The sequence below is a fragment of the Cibotium barometz genome, chromosome 30 (assembly GCF_041138505.1).
Source record: "Cibotium barometz isolate CiBa-2024 chromosome 30, ASM4113850v1, whole genome shotgun sequence".
Lineage (NCBI taxonomy): Eukaryota > Viridiplantae > Streptophyta > Polypodiopsida > Cyatheales > Cibotiaceae > Cibotium > Cibotium barometz.
The window spans coordinates 6,801,832-6,822,889 of NC_141075.1; the positions used below are offsets into that span (position 1 = coordinate 6,801,832).

General features: G+C 37.3%; 2 protein-coding genes across 2 annotated transcripts; one reads left to right on the plus strand and one right to left on the minus strand.

Annotated features, from left to right (window-relative positions):
• Window positions 1–5,012: 5,012 nt before the first annotated feature.
• LOC147621103 (uncharacterized) lies at window positions 5,013–5,803 on the minus strand. Its single transcript, XM_086824481.1, has 2 exons — window positions 5,256–5,803; window positions 5,013–5,172 (listed from the first exon to the last, which is right to left on the minus strand). Exons 1-2 carry the CDS (start codon window positions 5,732–5,734, stop codon window positions 5,013–5,015), a joined length of 639 nt encoding a protein of 212 aa, XP_086680607.1. The 5' UTR covers window positions 5,735–5,803.
• A 4,148-nt stretch (window positions 5,804–9,951) lies between these two features.
• LOC147621104 (uncharacterized) lies at window positions 9,952–12,760 on the plus strand. The gene is made up of 3 exons (XM_086823739.1): window positions 9,952–10,883; window positions 10,980–11,422; window positions 12,737–12,760. Exons 1-3 carry the CDS (start codon window positions 10,040–10,042, stop codon window positions 12,758–12,760), a joined length of 1,311 nt encoding a protein of 436 aa, XP_086679865.1. The 5' UTR covers window positions 9,952–10,039.
• Window positions 12,761–21,058: the final 8,298 nt, after the last annotated feature.

The window sequence follows — 21,058 nt, forward strand, 5'->3', positions numbered from 1 at the left end:
GGGATCTAGATCAACACTATGGGGGAATAAATCCTGTAGAACTTCTAGTAGCAAAAATGGAACCGTGGGACCATCATGTAGTTATTTGTGAATCTTATAGAAGAGATGAGAGAACTCAAGTACCTCACAAAATGGGTGAAAGAAGAGTAATTAGCAAAGGGCGATGGGTGAAAGAATGTAAATCCATACATTAAGTGAGGCCTATGTGTTGCAATGCTATATCACGAGACTAGTCACAATCATTACAATCTATATAGAATGTATTGGGCTACTCCTAGAATGAAGGTCGCTCCTAGCATTGCCAAGAAGTGAGCTGCTAGTCCTAGATAACCCAAGAGTAGGGGTACCATTCTAGTACAATATGAGCCAGAGTGAACATCGGATTCGCAAGCATATAGTTGTCAGAGTATTAGGTGCATAGAAGAGATAAATGGAGAAGAAGATGGCAAATGCTACCCGACCAACTAAATCTTAAATCTCTCGGTATAACAAATATTTGTCCATATCTCTAGCCTAGCCAGTGGCTCCCTAGTTTATAGATAGTTACCCTAGATTCTTAAATCATCCTAACCTAATTGTTTCCCCTTCCAAAAAGCTAAGATATAATTCTTTAACTTAAACACGTGGTTCGTTTGCGTTTCATTTATTATATTATGTTAGGGACATTTATCCTAGATTCTTAAATCATCCTAATCTAATTGTTTCTCCTTCTCAGAAGCTAAGATATAATTCTTTAACTTAAACGCACAATTCCTTGAGAGTGACAAAGAATCACATTGATCATTTAAGCTTTATAAATCATGCACATCAAGAAACAACACTAGAGAAGATCTTTTTAACTCACCCACTTTGTAATTTCACCCTCCTTTCTCTTTCACACACTTACACATAACAATACATAGTACCATTTTTAATGGAAGCAGTCATCATTCATAAAACAAAATTCTAATGCATTTCAACATTTTTGTACAAAATGAAATAATCCTTTAATTGCATCAAAAGCCTTTGAGACACCATAACCTAATCACCTTCAATGACAATTTCACCTCTCGGTTCGTCCACAAGCAAGAAAATTTTGCACTCTCCCTGTGCATGTGCTTACAAACATCCATTCACATTTTAAATAAATTCATAACTTTAATTTTAGGTCCTACCTTGTAGGTCCCCAAAGAGAACATTCACATTTATACCCATAGTCTCATGAGATGTTAGACTTTTGTTCCCACACATTTGGCTTCATATTAATTTTAATAAGAAAGCATATTAATTTAACTTTACACATAAGAAGGCAATTCTAATAACACTCCTATTTTGGAAGCCTATATTCTAAGTATTTGGGCCCAAACTATACCTAAAACAATGTATTAAACTTAACCTAATGTCAAAAACTTAGGTCACTATTTCCATAGTGATAATCGATCATTCTTCTAATTTTTGAACTTCTTTAAGTTGCAAAGGGGTTCATCGTCACTTGCATCAAATTCCTAAAGGTGCCTCACTCCTTAAACAAGGTTAAGAATCCTTAATTACCACTAATTCGAGGCAATATTTATAACAATGTACTTAAATTTTTTTAGAAATAATCCAAAATTAAACATTTTTAGCTAATTCGACCAATTTTTCAATTTCTACTAACCTTTAAGTTAAGGTTGTATGGTCACTTTATGTAAATTCCACATAATTTACCTAATACATTACTAATTCTCTTTTAGATAGTTTCTTCACAATTAAGCTCTACTAACCTCTAAGATGAGGGTTGTATGGTAACTTTATGTAAATTCCACATAATTTACCTAACACATTACTTATTAGATTGATCAGTAACAATTAATCTCCTTAAGCCCAAGCTCTGCTAACCTCTAAGACGAGGGTTGTATGGTCACTTTATGTAAATTCCAAGTAATTTACCTGATACTTACTAACTCTCTTAGAGCGATTAGTAATAAAAAAGCTCCTGAATCTTAGCTAGCAAAATATACGCATATGAAGGCCTCAATACTCACAAAAGGATCTCAGCTTAAGTAGTCGAAACTCTAATTCACCTTTCTCTCTCATTAATAATCCTTCCTTATACTAAAAAGGGTAATTAAATATTAAGTTAGAGATTAACCTAATTTTGGATTTGAAAGCATAGGGGACTTAGCTTTAAGCACTGGTTCATGGTCCTAACTCCAATTTCTTAAATTACCATGTTTATCCTTTGCTAATTATAAAATAAGCTCACTAATCACATTTCATAAAATTCTAATTAATCACTAATTACGAGGATATTTTATTTGGGGATTTTTTGGTGTTTAGAAATTACCTAAAGATAAATCTACAATCAACAAATTACTCAAGAAGGATGCAAAATAATTTATTATAATATTGACAAGAAAATTAGGTACTTTTTTCAAAATGAGATTTAGAGGATTTTATGTGAAGAATCAAAACAGCTACTTACCACTTCAGTATGAGCTTGATAGAACCTTTAGCAAATTTGGTAGTGTTTTAGCCCCTAATTGAACACCCTCTCTTGCCCCCCTTCTTGGTTGCTTGGTAGAAGTAAAGATTTGGCTTAAAGATGATAAGATTTTGCTTGGTAGTGTTTTAGCCCCTAATTGAACACCCTCTCTTGCCCCCCTTCTTGGTTGCTTGGTAGAAGTAAAGATTTGGCTTAAAGATAAGGATATAACTCTTAGAGTTCCCTCCCTCACTTATATAGGGATTAGAGGGCTCATCCATATAGAAAGATGTGGTCCAAAGGAGTGGAGTACATGAAGCATTAATGATAAGTTTTCAAGGTCGTCATTAAACCTGATACAAATTTTTTGCAGAACCATTATAATTTTCACAATAATATTCATTAATAGAGAGATCTTATAATGGGGTATCATAGGAGTGACTCCATCTTCTAGGGTTCTCAATGTAAGTCTTCCTACCATAGGCATGGTGGAACACCCAGCCATTTGAAAATACAACCGATCGTGAGTTGTAGTTTTGAGAGACCAAAAAAATCCTTTAAAAACAATCCAAATCTAGCACCAAAAGAATCTTTGACGTGCCCAATAAAGTAGAACTTTAAAAAGAGACTTTTTTGCTTAACTTAAAACATACTTGCAAGTGATTCATTCGCTAAATTAAAAATTTGCCAAATTTTTCACTATTTGATGTCTAAGTACAAGCCTATCCCTACAAAATCTTAGAATATTTCAAACAAAAAAACATGACACAAAAGTTGCAATAGAGACTCACAACAAAGAGCTTCACTTTGAATACAAAATTATTGCTATCGTTACTAGAAAGCAAAATATAACTACTTTTATCGCACAACTTCAATGTCATGATTAAATTAATCTTCATTGATTAAAAAAACAAGTCTTATTATGAGACAATTCCTATAAATGCTTCAATAGAGACAACATTTGACTAATTTTTTGAACCAATCTCAAAACGCAAGCTCCTCAAAAAGATTTGTAATGCTAGTTTTGAATACAAACAAATGTTGTTCAAAACACTCTCAAAACCTAGAAATCCTTGAAGACCCCCAATGAGGATTTAAATACCAAAAATTGTTTGAAACTACAAGTGTCTAAATCTATTCTAGCATAGGAAATTCCTCCTCTTCATGACTAACTTCTTCATCAGTTTGCTCGCGTCCTACAATGAGTGGTGTTGACTCCGTAAGAGGAATATCAATATCCACAGTATGTGGATCTTCATAAGGCTCAAGATCTGCAAATTGCATTTCATCATCAGGTCCAAAGGGAGGCTGAGGTTCTCCAGATGCATCCACCACTCTTGGGTTTGCTGCCATGTTTTTCATTCCAACCTCTTGAAACTCATCCGGCAATTCTTTCATTGCAGTGACTCGTTGTTGAATAAAACGAACTTGAACTGGATCTAGCTCAATAGCAACAACATTCCTTCCTTTTTTAAGAGCACTAATAGTGGTTGTTCCTAAGAAAAAAAGAATCAACATGGTAAAGCTCACTTAAATGAGCAATATAAAATATGTAATAAGTTAAGGTTGCATGATTACCTGTCCCCGCAAAAAGATCCATGATCCACTCTCCTTTTAAAGATAGAAGCTCAATTAAATCCATCATCAAAAGTTGTGGTTTTTGATAAGGATTCATGATCTCATTTGAATCACCAGAAAGATCCCTGAGCTTTCGACACACGCCTGGTCTATCAAAAATATTTGTTCGGTTAGGTTTCGAAGCAAAATTAAAATTTCCTTTACTGTTCGGACCCGCAGGAGACCAGAAACCAATGGTAGCAAACTCGGCAGCAAAAGAAAGTCTGTCAAGCTTATAGCCTTTGATGTTAGGCTTTGTCCTACAAAAGAAAAAGTTAGCCTTTGATGTTAGGCTTTGTCCTACAAAAGAAAAAGTTAGGCTTTAACTTAAGCTTTTGTAACTTGCAAAAGAATGCTTGAAATTTAACATACCATATGCATAGCTGATGGACCATTTGATTGTCAACGAATGCTTTCTCTGCAGCAGAGATTTGATCATGAGCATGAAAAATTACCAGTGCCCATGATTCAGCCGTTGTGACCTTTTTGAAAGCGTCGATGACTCTTTTATATGCACTTACACCATACTTTACTTCATCGTGTATTGAGTGTGGTGCCTTAAATCCATACGGAGCATCAGCAATGGCTAAAGTAAAATGTTGTGCAGTCACAAACGATTCCATGTTCTCTACTTTGCCTTCATGAACAAAATATTGAACTGGTTCTGCAGACACATCATCAGAAATGAAAATATTTGCCTCTTGAATGGTCTCCAAAGTTTGTGCCTCTTCTAATCTCTTCCGCTCTGCCCTTGCGCGACTCAAATGTTGCTCAAACTCTTGAGGAATGCTCTTTATGGGAGCACGAGGTGCTCGAGACTTGTTAAAATGAAAATAAGTAAACATTAAATATATTCTAGAATACACATACAAAAATCAAAATCAATTTTTTAAAATATTTGATCTAAATTTTTACAAAACCTTCAAAAACACTTAAATAAAAAAAAATCTATTCAAATATGTAGTTTACTTACTGCATTTTTGAAAAGATAAATGAAACGCTCTAAGGAGCTTGGCTGACTAGTGATGGGATGAAACATTTGAACCTCGTTCCAATCCTTGCAATTAAGTTTTTCAATCATGATTCTTTGCATGTACAAGAAAGTCTTTTGCCTGTTTCAAAAAAACACAAAATAAAAAAACAACTTTACATGAAATAAAATAAGTAGATTTAAAAAGAAGAATTAGCAACGTACTGTTCTAATTCCTTTGCCATTTCATCGAGTGTCAAAGAACCTCCTTTCACTCGTGCCAAGATGGGTATGATAATATTTTTCTCGCGTATTCCTTGCATTGCTCGCCAATTCGTGATACGCATTTCTTCAGGAATTGGCTTCAAAGTGTCCTCATTCCCTGTTCCTTTGCCCTTTTGACTTCCAGGTGGGAGCTTTACTTTTTGCCCTTTGATTTTACCTTCCTCCCAAAGCTTGAAAATGTCTTCTTGTAGATCCCATATCTCTCCATCACGAAAGGCTAACTGAAAGAAATTGTCATGACCTCGAACATTTGTTTTTCCAGAGCGTCCAGCTTTGCTTGACTTCTTTGTGACAAGACCAACTTGCTCACAAAGCTTGATTTTGAAAGCTTCATCAACTTTATGACCTTGCTGAATATGATTGATCCACTCGTTGTGAAAAAATCTTATCTTTTGTAAGAAAGACATGGATAGTCGCATCTCGGAATCAATGTTGTGATCAAGGGCAAGTAGCTTTGCATCATCATCACCTAACCCAGCATAGACCCATGCTAGGACTATCTTATAGCTCTCTACATGAGGATACTCAGCACATAACTCTTTTTTAGCAATGAGAGAGTGAGTTCCCCCCAAGACAAAGTATTTGTATTGATTGATTTTTGATCTCTCAAAACTCTCTTTCTTAACACAAGAAGACTTATCCACAAGAACAAGAAGGGGTAAAACATTTGTTGTTGGTTTCTCCTTCATCATTACTTTAAGATTACTCACATGTCCAGGGACAATGGTTCGAACTTCTAGTGGTCTCTTATTTGAAACAGGATCTAATGGAGGACGTTCTATATTAGACACTAGTAAAATTAAGGGTCTCTCATCAACCATATGAAACTTTTTGGCTTTATTTCTTATGGTATTAAGACCAGAAGATTCTGAAGGATCAGACTTTGGAGCTCCAGGTCCAGAAAGCAAAGTATCACTCACATCTTGAGACTTTGACCCAGAAGTCTCTTCAAGAACTTCAACATCTTCTTCTGAGTCATCTATGTCTGTACCTTCATTCTCTTCATAATCAGAATCATCAGTGGAGTGGTTGGAATTGTACAAATTATCATGATGCTCTTGAAATGCTTCAGAAAAAGACTACAAAAAAAGAAAAAGAAAAAGTCATTCTAAGTAGAAGAGGATTTTAAGACTTGATAGAGTGAACTTAAAAGTAAGAACCAAAGAGTAACTTATGTAAAAGTAAGAACACTTTAACCATTTCTTTGTATACTAGAATACATGGTAAACTCATTAAACCAGACATAAAAAGTAAGCCAAACTTCCTTCTTGCTAAAATTCATTCAAACTAAACAAAACAAACTTCTTGTATACTAGAATGCATTCTAGCATATGCTAGAGCAGACAAACTTCTTGTATACTAGAATACATACAAACTAGACTTGACTATTCCTCTAAGTGTTTCAAGATATGAGCTAGAAAGACAAGAATTAAATAGACTAAAAAACAAAGAATAGTTCTCAATGTATTCTAGAATACACAAAGATAAGAAGTTTTTTGAACTACGTGTATACTAGAATACATACAAACTAGACTAGACAAACTTCATGTTTATTAGAATACATGCAAACTAGAGTTGACTTGACCTCTACGTATTTCAATATATAAGTTTGAAAGACATGACTCAAACAAACTTAAAAAAGAATAACAGTTCTCTACATATTCTAGAATACACAAAGATAAGAAATTTTTTTAACACTAATGAAAAAAAGGTCGAGAGAAAGATATCCATACCCGTTTGCGAGTAATCATTGCATCTCTAAACTCTTGCTGGGTAGAAACAGGATTCATCTCTTCAAGCCGAAAATTAGCAGAGAAAACTCTAACTGCAAGAAACTTTCCTTTGTTGTTGTCTACCAGATGATGAATGATCCCACGAGATATACTTTCTTTGACTTCAACAATGCGACCATAAGTTAAATACTTTGTATTTTCAGAGTCTCCTTTTTCTTTCGCAATAGAAAGGAAAGGTGTGTTTGGCTCAACGATTGTCTTGTGCTTACCTACCATGCCAAATTGAATTGTCCAAGCAAATCCTTCTCGTGCTTTACCTCTTGCACTACTCCAAAGAGTTGTAGCTTCCATGCTTGAGGACTTTTTCTGCTGATGTTGAGTTAAAGGTGTGGTTCCTTGAGATGATGGAGGAAGTCCATGAGTAGCTAAAACCATTCTGCTTGATGGTGGTTGATCTTGTAACTCTGGAAACTGGTGAGCTGCTAAAAGTTGTCTTCTTGGCTCACTTGGACGTCTATCAGGGTTTGGAAGAGTCACAGTTACTCGAGGTGCTTGAAAGTGAGGACTAACTGGAGCAGGTTGAGATCGAGAAGGTGTCAAGACTCCTGAACGTCCTGAGCCACCCACAGGGACAGATGCAGTTGCTTGATTACTTTTCTTTTGCTTCTTAGAAGTTCGAGCATCACGTATTGGTGAGGCCATCTTAAACCTAAACAAGACAATAAAAAATCATTATCTCATTGCTAAGATAAAAAAATAGAGATAAAATCATATTTTTCAAAAATATGATTTGTTAAATGAAACAACATTTAAGATTAGTAAATGTGTATGTAGGGCAAACAAACGAGAAAGACAAAAAGTGAAAGAGAACAAATAGACATAGAGAAAAAGAGAGAGAGAGAGAGAGAGTGTGTGTTAACCTCCATGCAAGAACGGACCTAGATGTGTAAGCAAACATGAGATAGGAATGTAAGAGAGAGAGCTCCTCAGCACACTAGAGAAAAAGAGGGAGAGAGAGATGTATTCTAGAATACAACAGGTTGTTTCCTCCAAAGATGTGTTTTGTAATTGAATTTCAATAAATGACTTTCTAGAGCTGTGTATTCCAGAATACAACTCACAAGAAGCTTCTAACCACAATACACAGATATAAAAGAGAGGAGAAAGCACTAAGAGATGAATAGATCAAACCCAAAACAATTAGGATCCTTTGTATCATCAAAGTACTTACAGAACCTCTTTCTTGAACACAATTTGAGAAAAATTTACCCCCAAAATCTATCTTCTGCTACGTTGCTCTGATGAAGATTCTGACCACTCCGTTGGCTTCAAAAGGGGGGTAAAACCGCAGGACACCTGGTTGAAATACTTGCAGGTCGCTCCTCCTCCGTTTTTTATATTAAAACTACAGTTTGCTGTTTTTTTGCCGCGCGCGCGCGATGCGAACTCAAGAGCTTTTGCTTTATCCCAAAATCTATCTTCTGCTACGTTGCTCTGATGGAGATTCTGACCGTTCCGTTGGCTTCAAAAGGGGGGTAAAACCCCAGGACACCTGGTTGAAATACTCCCGGGCTGCTCCTCCTCTGTTTTTTATGTGAAAACTACAGTTTGCTGTTTTTTAGTCGCGCGCGCGACGCGAACTCGAGAGCTTTTGCTTTCTTTGCATGTCTTCTAAAATTAGATAAAAAGCAAATCTTTTTTGCATGAAGGTCTATTCTAATGGTTTACATTGAGTTTGGTTTACAGTAGAACACAGCTTGCCTAAGCCGTGTATTCTGGAATACAACTCAAGTGAAGAGAGAAGTTGTATTCCAGAATACAACTTGATGAAGATGTGTATTCTGGAATACAACTCAAGTGTAAAAAAAAGTTGTATTCCAGAAAACAGCTTATTGAAGCTCTGTATTCTAGAATACAACTCAAGTGTAGAGAGAAGTTGTATTCCAGTATACAACTTGCTGAAGCTGTGTATTCTGGAATACAACTCAAGTGCAGAAAGAAGTTGCATTCTAGAATACAGCTTGTTGAAACTGTGTATTCTGGAATACAGTCTCAAGTACAAAGAAGTTGTATTCTAGAATACAACTTGTTGAAATTGTGTATTCTGGAATACAATCTCAAGTACAGAGAAAAAATATATTTTTGAATACAGCTTGTAAAAGCTTCATATTCTGGAATACAACTCAAGTGTTGAGAGAAGCTGTATTCCAAAATACAACTTGTACAAGCAATGGATTCTGGAATACAATCTCAAAGTGCATAAGTGTTAAATTTTTAAAAATGTGACTTCAAGCTTTGTATTCTAGAATACAAACTACTTAATACACAAGAAACATGGCAACTTATCGATTTTTGTGTTGTATTCCAGAATACAACACAAGAATTAGCTTTTTAAAAAATGAAGTCATTATAATTTTTAAAAATTATTGATTAAATCTTTATTTTATAAAATATTATTTTTTCAACCTCTTTTTTTCTTAATTTACGTATGAAATCTTCGTTTTGGTATTTTTGTGTATTTAAAAGACAAACAATTCTTTCAAAAAAATACCTTTTTAAAAAAAGTCTATTTTTGAAATCACTTACCTCCTTAGATAATATTTTTGTTTTTCTTCTTAGCCATAATTTCCTCGTAGCAAACTTTGAACCAAATGACAATGAAAGAAAAATTCAAAATTGTAACAAATAACAAAGTAATCAAGAAAATGCATACCTTACAGAATTAAACTCAAGAAAAATGCTCCAAATTTAAAAAAATGCTCTTGTGGCTCTCTTAGCGGCAGACCCTTGGAATGTGTCTCTAAAAAGGACTTCCTCTCATCTTTTAAGTCCCATATTTTATAATAATTAATAAATTTTAATATTTATATTAATATTATTATTTTTGAATCTAAGCATTAAAAGTAAGTTATTTGGATTTGAGATTACACTCCACTTTGTAGCTTAGACCATTGTTTTTTAGAGAAACTTAGAGGTGTGAAGTTCCTAGTCATGGCAGGGCAACAAAAGTCTCTCTCAAGCTCATTTTGCTCTTTTCAAGTGCCTGTATCCGTACTCACTCCTAAAAGTCTGAGCCAATCTATCAGTGATGATGATGTTACAAGCCCACTATTTGCTAATTTATCAAATTCTGATACCGATGTTCCAGTTTCTCCATCATTAGTTCAGCCTATTCGTGTGGAGACAACCACTCCCTTGAGAAGAAAAGACAAGTTTTTGCATCGCAATGCATTGAGAGAGGCATGTAGGGTGTATTGTTGTAAAAAAAACTGCTTGAGGACACTTGGATTCAGAAAAATTAAGCAGGAACGTGAAAACTTCTTTGCTTTAAAACGTGCTCAACAAAATACAGCATTACATGGTTTTTTATTAAGGTCTGGAGAGAAGATAAAATATACAGTTTCTGGCACGATTGTGTGTCGAAAGTGTTTTTTTCAAGTGTTTTGTTTAAGCAATCAGCGGATGCAAAAGATCTTAAAGCAGTTGCAACGGGTGGAAGAAGATTCACGGTACTCATTTAGTACACGTGAGACTCCTCAGCTGTGTTTTCTCAAGAGCTGGATGGAACGATTTGTCACTTACAATGGTGAGCGCATGCCAAATTCAAAATTCACCCATTTGCCTGATAATTTTACAAAGGGAGAAGTTTACAACCTCTACGTGGAAACGTTGAAAGGAAGAAACATGTCATCTCTTTCATTTACTTCATTTCTTAGAGTTTGGAAACAATATTTTGCTGATGTGAAAATTCCCAAGAAAACTAGAATGGGGATTTGTCAAATTTGTGCAGAGCTCAAAGCCAAAAGAGATGTTGCAAAGACATTTGAAGAAAAAGGTATGTTTGATTTGTGTTTTTTGTACGTTTTAATTTATGAATGAGAATTCCAAGTGGTATAATTTAAACTAGCTTTACATTGTTTTGAGTTTTCAGGTCCTATTCTACAAGCACTTAAAGCTCATCGAGAACAACAAAGTACAGAGCGTCAAAAGCTAGCAAAGCATCGAAAGAAGTGCCTTGAGCAGAAAGAAATGTATTTGGGATTAGTCATAGATGGAATGGATCAAAAGAAGACATTGATACCCCATTTTATGCGTGCTCCAAAGAATTTGAAGGAAGAGAATTTCATACAACTACACGTTGTTGGAGCCCTCATCTTTAATGGCATCATGACGTCAAAAGTTTTTATAAACTTTCCAAATTTACACAACGACCCTAACTTGACCATCACCATAATTCAGAAAATAGTAAGTGAATGGCAAGGAGAATTACCTAGCACACTTTATGTGCAGCTAGATAATACGGCAAGGGAAAACAAAAATCAAATAGTGCTTGCTTATTTGAGTATGTTGGTGCAGCAAAAAGTTTTCAAAAAGGTCAAACTTGGATTTTTGTTGGTGGGTCACACTCATGATCAAATTGATCAGATGTTTAGTAGGTTTTCAGTCAAACTTGCTAGGAAAAGTGCATTTGACCTTCCAGAGGTGTGCATAATTCTTAAAGAAGCTTATGATCCTACGCCAGAAATTCATGTTTTGAAAGGCACCTATGATTTTAGAGAGTTTGCAACAGGTGGAGATTTTGCAAGCCCTGCATTCGCTCAGCTTAATGACCATAGTTTCCAACATCAATTCAAAATAAAAGAAAAAGAAGCTGAAACACGTTTGTGGTGTAAGAAGTACTCTAACTCAGAGGCATGGCATCCTCAGGATGGTTTGAAGTTTTTACTCAGTGTCCCAGAACGACAAATTCTTCAGGCAGCAAAAATGCTTTTGGCATCAAGCATTGAAGCAGCAAAAGCTCAAAAAGAAAAGCGACCCATCAATTATCAGCAATGTTTGATAGAAATTAAAGAGACCATACAATCAGCACATGTGTATTTTCCAGCTTGCTCACTTGGATGGTGGAATACATTTTTTCATGAGCAAGAAATCTTGATTGAGGAAGTTCAAAGCAATTCAAGATCACTGATAAATCTGGAGCCCTTTCTTTGGAGAGTACAAGAACTTGAAGACCGTGATGATAATATTCAAATGCCAAATCAACAAACAGAATTGCCTGAAGAATTGCAAACATTGGTGCATGGGGAGACTCGCGAAGCGTATGTTGGTGCTAGAAGGACTAGTCAACGACGACTGCAAGAGAAGGAAATGTGGGAAGGAAATATTGAGGAGCTCACTGTAGGTGCAATGATTGCAGTGTTAGCAACAGATGATGAAAGCGGATGTCCTTTTTGGTTGGCAAAGGTACTTAAAGTCCTTGAGGAAAATGGAAAAGTAAGCTCAATTGAGGTCCACTGGTACAAGGTCAATGGAGATGATGCATTATCAGGAAAATATTATCCAGAGATGATTCGAGTAAATAAAAAGGGAAAGAAAGCAAATCGTAGTCAACGTCGCGTGGATAGCCTAAGCATGGAGGATGTGGAAGTTCTTGTTTATGGTTTTACCTTGAAAAAGTCGGGTCATCTACGAGAACAAACCAAAAAAATTCTTCTGGAGAAAGTCAAAGATTTAACACGAGAGGCATAAGACCTCTCATTGTAACCAATTTTGTGGACATTATTATTTTATTGCAAATTGAGTATTTTTTTCTCAAAAAATGTGTGATTTTATGAGCAGCTCTATCATCTTTCAAAGTATTGAAGTGTAAAACTTGCACTTTTTAACAGTTTTTTTTAAGCTTTTTAGGAGCTCATACTCTTTTTAGTTTAAAAAATAGTGTTTTTTGAGATATTTTAGCATTTTCAAAAATGGGTTGTATTTTTGATGGTTTAGTTGTACTTTCAAATGGCTGGATGTTGTGGAATTGTCAATCTCCTAAACCGTATATCCGATGAAGGTGCTCTAGGGCTCATCAGAAAGCTGACATCGAGCTCTTCCACTTTGGACTTGGCTGTCCAAAGTCAAAACCGACCATTTTGGCCTTCGACCAGTAACCTCAAAATTCGACCCAAAAATCAAGCCCAAAAACCACGAAAAATCGTAAAAATTAGCGCGAAAACAACGACAAGCCATATTTGGGCTACTTTTTGAGGGTGTAAATGACAAAATCACGGATGACTCAGGGAGACAAAGTTGTAGTATTCCAAAAATACTACAACTCCCTCATACATAGTTTTTCAAAATTCCTTTTTTTGGAATACCCTTAAAAACGTGCTGCGAAACAGGGAAAAAATTCTTAGAATTTTTTATTCATCTTGAGAGTGATGGAAAATAGGTTTTAGAACCTCTTCTTCCATCTGGGAAGTTCCTAGCATATGCTTTTTTTGGAAAAATATCTCTAAGAGATCATTCACGTGCGTATAGCACCTAAGCTAATTAGGGCAAACAGACACCCGTTTAATTCAACGAAGAGTATGCTAAGCCTCTTGAGGCTATAAAACGGGCTATGGAAAGGTATAAAAAGCAAAAAAAAAAAAAAAACTTTTAAAAAAACTGTGATTGCTCATTAAAGAGCATTTAGGCACTCTGACATGGCCACGATAGAGGGATTGCCAGGGATCACACAAGCACTGAACCCAATGGCTGACATCTTCGAGCCATTGAGATCTATGCCACAAATTCACCTCCCAATGCCATTGGTCATGCCTATAACATACGTGTCATCGAGTTTTACATCCCCTATTACTTCGATCCCACCAGGCTTTAGTCCCTTGCCTAACATTCCTGCAAGTCCTATACCTACCAACCCTTTCCTGGATGCCCACACCTTGGACATACTCACTAGTCTAGGAAGGGCGGTGGCCCAAGGACTCACTGAGTCTCTTCTAACAAGAGCACTCACATATGGCCTCAGTGACTCATACAGCAATGCGGCCGTACAAATTTCCAAAATTATGGGTAAATACGACAGAACAACAGACCCTGTTCAATTCATTTAAATGTTTAAACAGAGATGTGAAGCCTTTGGAAATCCCAACTGCCCCACTAAGATACATGCGCGTTGAACTTATGCTTGGAGGGAAAAGCTAGTTGATGGCTCATCGCATTGATGCCGGCGATCAAGACCAACTTCAAAACCTTGAAATCGATGTTCAATTAAGGAGATGAAGAATAACAGCTTACACAACTTGATCATTATATCCAATCCGAAAACATTTGATCAATGTTGCAAAGAAGCAATACGTTTAGATGACAACATGCTAGAAGATGATCATGCTACGAGGTGTTCCTCATCTAAACCAAGTGAAGCAATGGCAAAAGAAAGATCGATCTCGGAATTGACATTCCCGGAATTTTATGCAACCTTTCTTAAAACCTTACAGCCAACATCTCTAAGAGAGGATGAAAACCTTCAAAACCAGACATCCTTAATGTCTCTAAAAGTGAGGAGAAAAATGCCTTGTGTGTTGAATACAATCACTATGACTATCCCAATCCTCATTGTGTATACAAGGCACCTGTTCTTCTATATTGCATATATTGTAAAACCTTTGACCATGATACTAAAAAATGTATGACTTCATCCACAATGTACTCAAAACCTCTATCTCCTGTGCACCAAACAGAAATAATCCAAAGGGTAGAAACTGCTCATCAGGAAGCAGTTAATCGAACACTTCAGTGTTTCTATTATCGTGGACCTCACAAGGTGGTAGACTGCACAATTTGGAATACTTCCATGTCCATTGTCACTGACACCTTGTGGACCAATGTGTGAACGATGTGGCATTGATCACATGCTTTAAGAGTGCCCAAGACGAGTTGCATCAATGCAGCTTATCTCACAAAATACAACTCTTAATATCTTAAGTGTACAAAACGGGCAATTGTCCATGGTACCCTTGAATGTGCTTACAAGCCAAGGCACGAGAAACAGTCAAAAGGAATGCAAAAGATAATAGCTCAACATGGGTAGAAGAGCATACTTTAAACCAGAACACAAAAGAGAAAACAAAACCTTCCAAAACCAAGAAAAACAAAAGATAACAAACTGTCGAAACTAAGGTCAAATTAAAAGACAGGGAAAGGGAGACTGTAGAGGACATAAACCCAAAAAGGGACATAAACATGAAAGAGCCAAAAGCTATACATGATGCAGAAGCATCCACCTCAAAGACCACCACAAAAACCTCAACACCCATATATGCGACACAAGATACAAAAACCCAAAAGAAAATTCGATCTCGTCGCATGGGTAAATATAATGAAAAACTGACAAACCAAAGAAAGTCAGAGAATGAAACAAGTTCTAGTACATCACTAAGTGAGGATGAAACAAGTTCTTACTCTTCGCTTAGTGCACCACATAGACCAATCAAGAAACTAGAACCCACCCAACCACCCCAAATGGATAATAATGATCACATGACATATGCAGAATGCAAAAAACAAGATCAGGAGAGCATGCTTAGCTTGGCTGAATGACTTACAGGGTCCCCGGTTGTGATTGAGCCTCATAATGCCAATCCTAAAACAGTAACCAAAATACAAAGCCTAGAGGAGTATCGCTTTCCCTTTCAAGAGGAAGACATACTCTCTAAAGAAGAGTCATTTGGGAGGACAGATTGTACAAACTATACGCTTGAGAAAGCACGTGCAGAGTTTGATAATTCCCTTATAAGATTAAAACAGTCTCTCAAAACCTCATTCGGAGGAATGCTCTTCTCTCATGAGATAAAGCCAGCATCATATCAACACTCGCACCTTTAATGGCTCAACCTGAGTTATACCAAGATGTAAAGAACTCCATAAAACAAGACTGTGAGGATTCACAACAGACCTCATTAAGAATTGTCAGAGGGCCAAGTGTACCAGTGTACGCATTGGGTACTCTTGAAAAAGCTAAGACCCAAATAGAGGATAAAAGTGAATGGGAGTATGAAACAGAAATAGGAAACAATAACCGAAACAGCCATGGTTCCTTTGGAAGATTCTATCATGGTATGGTTGGATTTTCCTGAGGGCAATGATATTAAGTGCAAACGCGTATTGATTAGTCCTCAAGCTAGTCATAACATCTTGACAATAGACACTTCGGTGTTATTGGAACAACCTAAACTCATCCCTACAAGCAATAGTCTTGCACAAGGAGCCAATGGACAAAACATTGAAGTTCTAGGTTACTTTAGATACACTACTCAACAAATCGATGGGTGATATGAAATTTACATTTCATGTTACCCTAGATTCCCTTGAGTATGATGTCGTCTTGGGTGGAACTTGTATAAGTGAATCGTTGTATTCACTAGATGAATCCATGCAAACAGTAACCTTGAACACTCTTGGAGGCAATGTACAATTGCTATTACTACAAGAGGAAGAAATCTTGTAGGAGCTAGAACTTCCAACATATCTTACTGAAAAGATCCCTAGGATTCTGGTTGGATTGGAAATTGCAAATAAAATCACCACAGCTCAAGCACAGCTTTATCCAACACGAGAACACAATCTCATTATCCTCGAGCTATGGGATTTATTAGGTCAACTAACACTCATGGCACATCCTGAAGGGATTACCTTTACACAAGACTTGAACATGCCATGTCTGGGGTACTTTGAACATACAATGTATATTGAAACTAACCCCCTCACTTGCAAGTTTTTGGTGGTTATATGTTGGAAGCAGATTTAATCTTAGGACATAAATGGAATGTTTTTACCCAAGCACCACTATGCTTTGCTAGCGATAGAGTCATCATGATGGTCAACGATAAAAAGTTAGCAATACCATATTACAAGGAAAAGCATCCAACCTTAATGGATATCTATGATGCTGAATGCAAAAGGATACAAGCCTCTTCCACAAAAGCCCCTCTACATAACGACCTACCATCTACATCAACAAACAACTCCAAAAAAGCCTCTACTCCTTCAACCCCATCCTCACCTATGAAGTTTAATGCCAAGGCCTCGCAATCAACATCTATTCCTGAAGAAGTTGCCATAGCAAACCATCTATCTCTAACAAGGAACTCAAAGGAAAGACCCCGGAGCCTATGCATCTTCATCGACAACCCTCACCAAAGGAGACAACTACATGCTCAAAGACCTCATCATCAACAGCCACTCCACAAGAGACTCTAACCTCATCATCATCAACAATGCCCATGAGTCTCAAACGCACAGCCTCTGCCAACCAAAGTCAAGGAGGGCCCCAAACCTTCCACATCAACCCAAAAGAAAACTCCACCACGACAACCAAAATCAAGGTATCTTAATAGTATCAAAATGTGGGTCGAGAAGCAGCTACATGTAGCTCAAGGCTACTATGAAGGTGCCAATCAAATTTGGGTACCTCAATAGTCAAAACCTCTTTCTCAACACAGCACTCGAAAGCCTCCATGAGTACATATCCATACTCATGCACTGGAGAACATCTGCACCAAAGCCTCACTATCAACAACTTCCAGGTACATCCCTGGATCGGGGGGCCATGGTGAGCAAAAGCCTAGTCAATGGTACAACCCATCACCTGGAATTTTCCTTTAAATTACAAACCTCTCCAAACAACGCCACCATCTTCACAAATCAATAATATTCAATCCTTAGTGAAGATATCTATATTAGCCTCGTAAGTCTACATAATTCTTTCAATCCTCACCAACAAGTGCTACTTCAACACAGAGCAGTTCAATAAGAGTCTATATGACTCAATTCTTGTACTTCATGTAAAGTTGCTTCACAAGAGCACTTAAATATGAATAAAAACATAAAAAGCACATGGATAAAAGAAGACAGGATCAGATCCTACTCAACAACTTTTGACAAGAATCTTGCCACACAAAGGGACATCATCACAAGCCAACTACTTCACATGATGAATGTTGCTTCAATAAATCAAATGAGGAATTGAGAATCACCACATGGACAAAAGAAGACAGGATCAAATCCTACTCAACAACTTTTGACAAGAATCTTGCCACACAAAGGGACATCATCACAAGCCAACTACTTCACATGATGAATGTTGCTTCAATAAATCAAATGAGGAACTGAGAATCACCATCCTGTTTTGATGATTAAGTCTACGTTCCTCTGGATCCTTCTCTCTCTTCTCTCCCATTATTAACGTCTCTTAGTGTCCCAACTAACAAAAATCACATGTAACCTTGCCGATGATTGCCAAAAGTAAATTGAGCCAAAAAAGGGGCTCAAATAAATATAAAAATGCAATCATGTGCAAAAAACTCCACCCCCCACCCCGTTAGGAATTCCCAATAGACCACTAACCTCTTCATTCATTAACTAGCTTTTCTTATTTCTTCCGGAGAAACAAAGACCATTGAACATCATTCAACATCAAAGCCGTCGACAAAGCTTGTTCATTCTCCCCACACAAAGGTCTTCACAACGCGATCACGCGGACGTGATCGCCATCATGAAGGGGAGAATGTTAATCCAATTCTAGAATTAACAAGAGCTACCACCATTATCTTATATTAAGGAGTCACGGTAGATACACCAAAGAGTCATACATTCAAGATATAAAGCAATAGTGTCCAAGCTATAACTTGGACGGGTGCCCGTAATGGTGTGACAGAGTATTTATGGTGATTCCCACTTCAAGAGCATGTGGTAGCAAGTTAGGATGAAGTCTTAAGTGATATACTTCATGGATATATTATGAGAGTAGTCATTGTAATAGCATTAGGCCTCTTGTGAGCTTAAAGTGCCTGGCCAGCCATAGTTTAAGTGAGTGTGAACACTTATGGCCATGTATATAAGTGAATTTCTCTCATAATACAACATACTCTCCCATTGTGCAATCGAGTCTTAGTCTTGCTAATTCTCTTGCTAATCTCTCTTCCCAATGCATGCTATAGTGAGTGTGTGTGAGTGAAGTGAGGTGAGGTGAGAGGAGGGACGAGGACCCATAGTGCAATGCAGCGGTGTGACAACACTCGCGCGGCGGGAGACGCGATGGAATTGCTTCTCAAGGAGTTGTAAAGCTTGGAGACTTTAAGGGTTACGAGCTCGGCCATTGGAAAGATCCATTCACGACAGTTGCGGTTCACCAGGTAATCTCTTTTTGGATGTGTTTCAAGGAAGGTTAGGGTGAGCCATAACAGAGAGATAAAAACCCAAGTATTAAGTTCCCTACTTTGCTCATCTGGAGGCACAAAATTTTGAAAAAACATATCTTTAAACTCCTCCCAAGTATTCAGAATTGCCTTGTCCTTTTGAATTTTCCTCCACCAACAATGAGCCACATCTTGTAAAAATTTCACAGCATGCTAGATTCTAATGTGCTCATCTATGATATCACATAATGAAAAGCATTGCTCTTAGAAAGCCACTAATCTACTGCATCAGCCTTGTGATAACGTAAAGTGCCAACGTACTTTGGTGGCTTCAAATCTTTTAAAGTAAGTTTTGGCTTTAATCCTGGGAATCCGAAGTCGGCGGGGCTGAGGTACTATAGGTGTTATCATGGTGCATATATCATTTATAAATAAATTCATTTGTTCTCTCAAATCGTGCATTTTTTGGTGAAATGGGACAAATTCAGGTGCTTGTGGAGCAGAGTGGTGGGAATCCATTTTCACGAATATGCAAGAAGTGGGGATAAGTGAGTCCCCTTGTCATACAAATGTCAAACTCGATGAAGTTTGAAGCAGTGAAGTGCAACACCTTCAAAGATTGAGCCAAGAGCTTCAAGAAACAGTCCACTGAAAATAGAGATTTGTTGTTAGATTTGTTGTTGGGGAGATCTCCGCGTATAAACCACCTCCAAGACACCTTTGAAAAAAGACCTTTAGGCCTTTAATTTTGTGTGAAATAAGCCTTTTTTTTAAATAAAGAAACGTGGTATTTTTTTTCTTTGTTTCTTCTGTGCTGTGCACTGTTTACTGTCGACGGCAAAGCTTGACGATGGCGGCTTGGCTTGTTTGTTGGGACCGGCGCTATAGCAGGTTCGCAAGAGAGAGGTTGCTAGCTTAGCTAGCACCCATGTTGGATGCTTGTGGCCTGGCCACAAGAAGCGCATTGTAGGCGACGACGATGATAATGCGAGTGGCGTCGATTGCAGCAAGGCCCAGATAGAGACGAAGTGGCTGTTGTATAAGGAGTACACAAGCAAAGGCTTGTTGTGTGGCTTGCAACACCACACAAAGGTTGGCCAGGCGACTAGCAAGTGACGGCCATAGCAACAGCAACGACGATGAACGGACGTCGACAGACGGAAGCAGCAAGACGGACAGAACTGCAGCGTCGACAGAATTCACAAAAAGAAAACGGCTGTAGCGACATCTTCTCCTCCTTTTTGACAACCTCAAGTGAAGCTCCAATCTACTGCAAAGCTCCCCATAGCCCAGAACCAAAGGCTAGGCTATGATACCAAATGTAAGATCTCCATGCAAGGGAGGCAAGGTCTCTCTATCTAGCTTCATGCAAAAAACATGAGAGAATAGCAAAAATAAACCTAGCTTATGTTTAACCACCCAACCACTATATATACTAGTGACCTCGGGCATCTAGTATGTACTTTTTCGACCACACACTGTACTCATGTATCCCCATATCCCCCTGGTACTCCATGCTACACATCATTGGGTCTTTGGCCTACAATCGTCACCCACGAATATTACCAATTCACACTTATTATTATAAGTGATGATGTGCAATAGTATGTCGCCATTGATTTTCCCACATAGCATCTGCATGTCCTATGTATTACTGGCATGTAAATCCTATGTAACAATGTGTACGCATCCCATGTGTAAGGGTTGTAACATCTATATATTTGACATGTCATTACTCTTGATGGTGTAACTATGAAAAAGTCATAAAAGTGTATGAGTGGACAATCTTAAAGACCATCACCCAAGTACAATCTTAGATTTATAAACCTCTTCAAGGTTCTTATTTAGAATTATCGCCTTACCTCTTTCATAACTTTCAAAAAGAGTGGAGAAAGATAAGTACAATAATTATAAGCATGGGAATGGATTGAGGACTTGGATCCGCCACTCAATCATCACCTTCATCCAAAATAATAATTTATTAGTCACTGCACACAGTTGATTAAATACATTAATCTTGGTAGACATCATATCGTTAATCATGGTA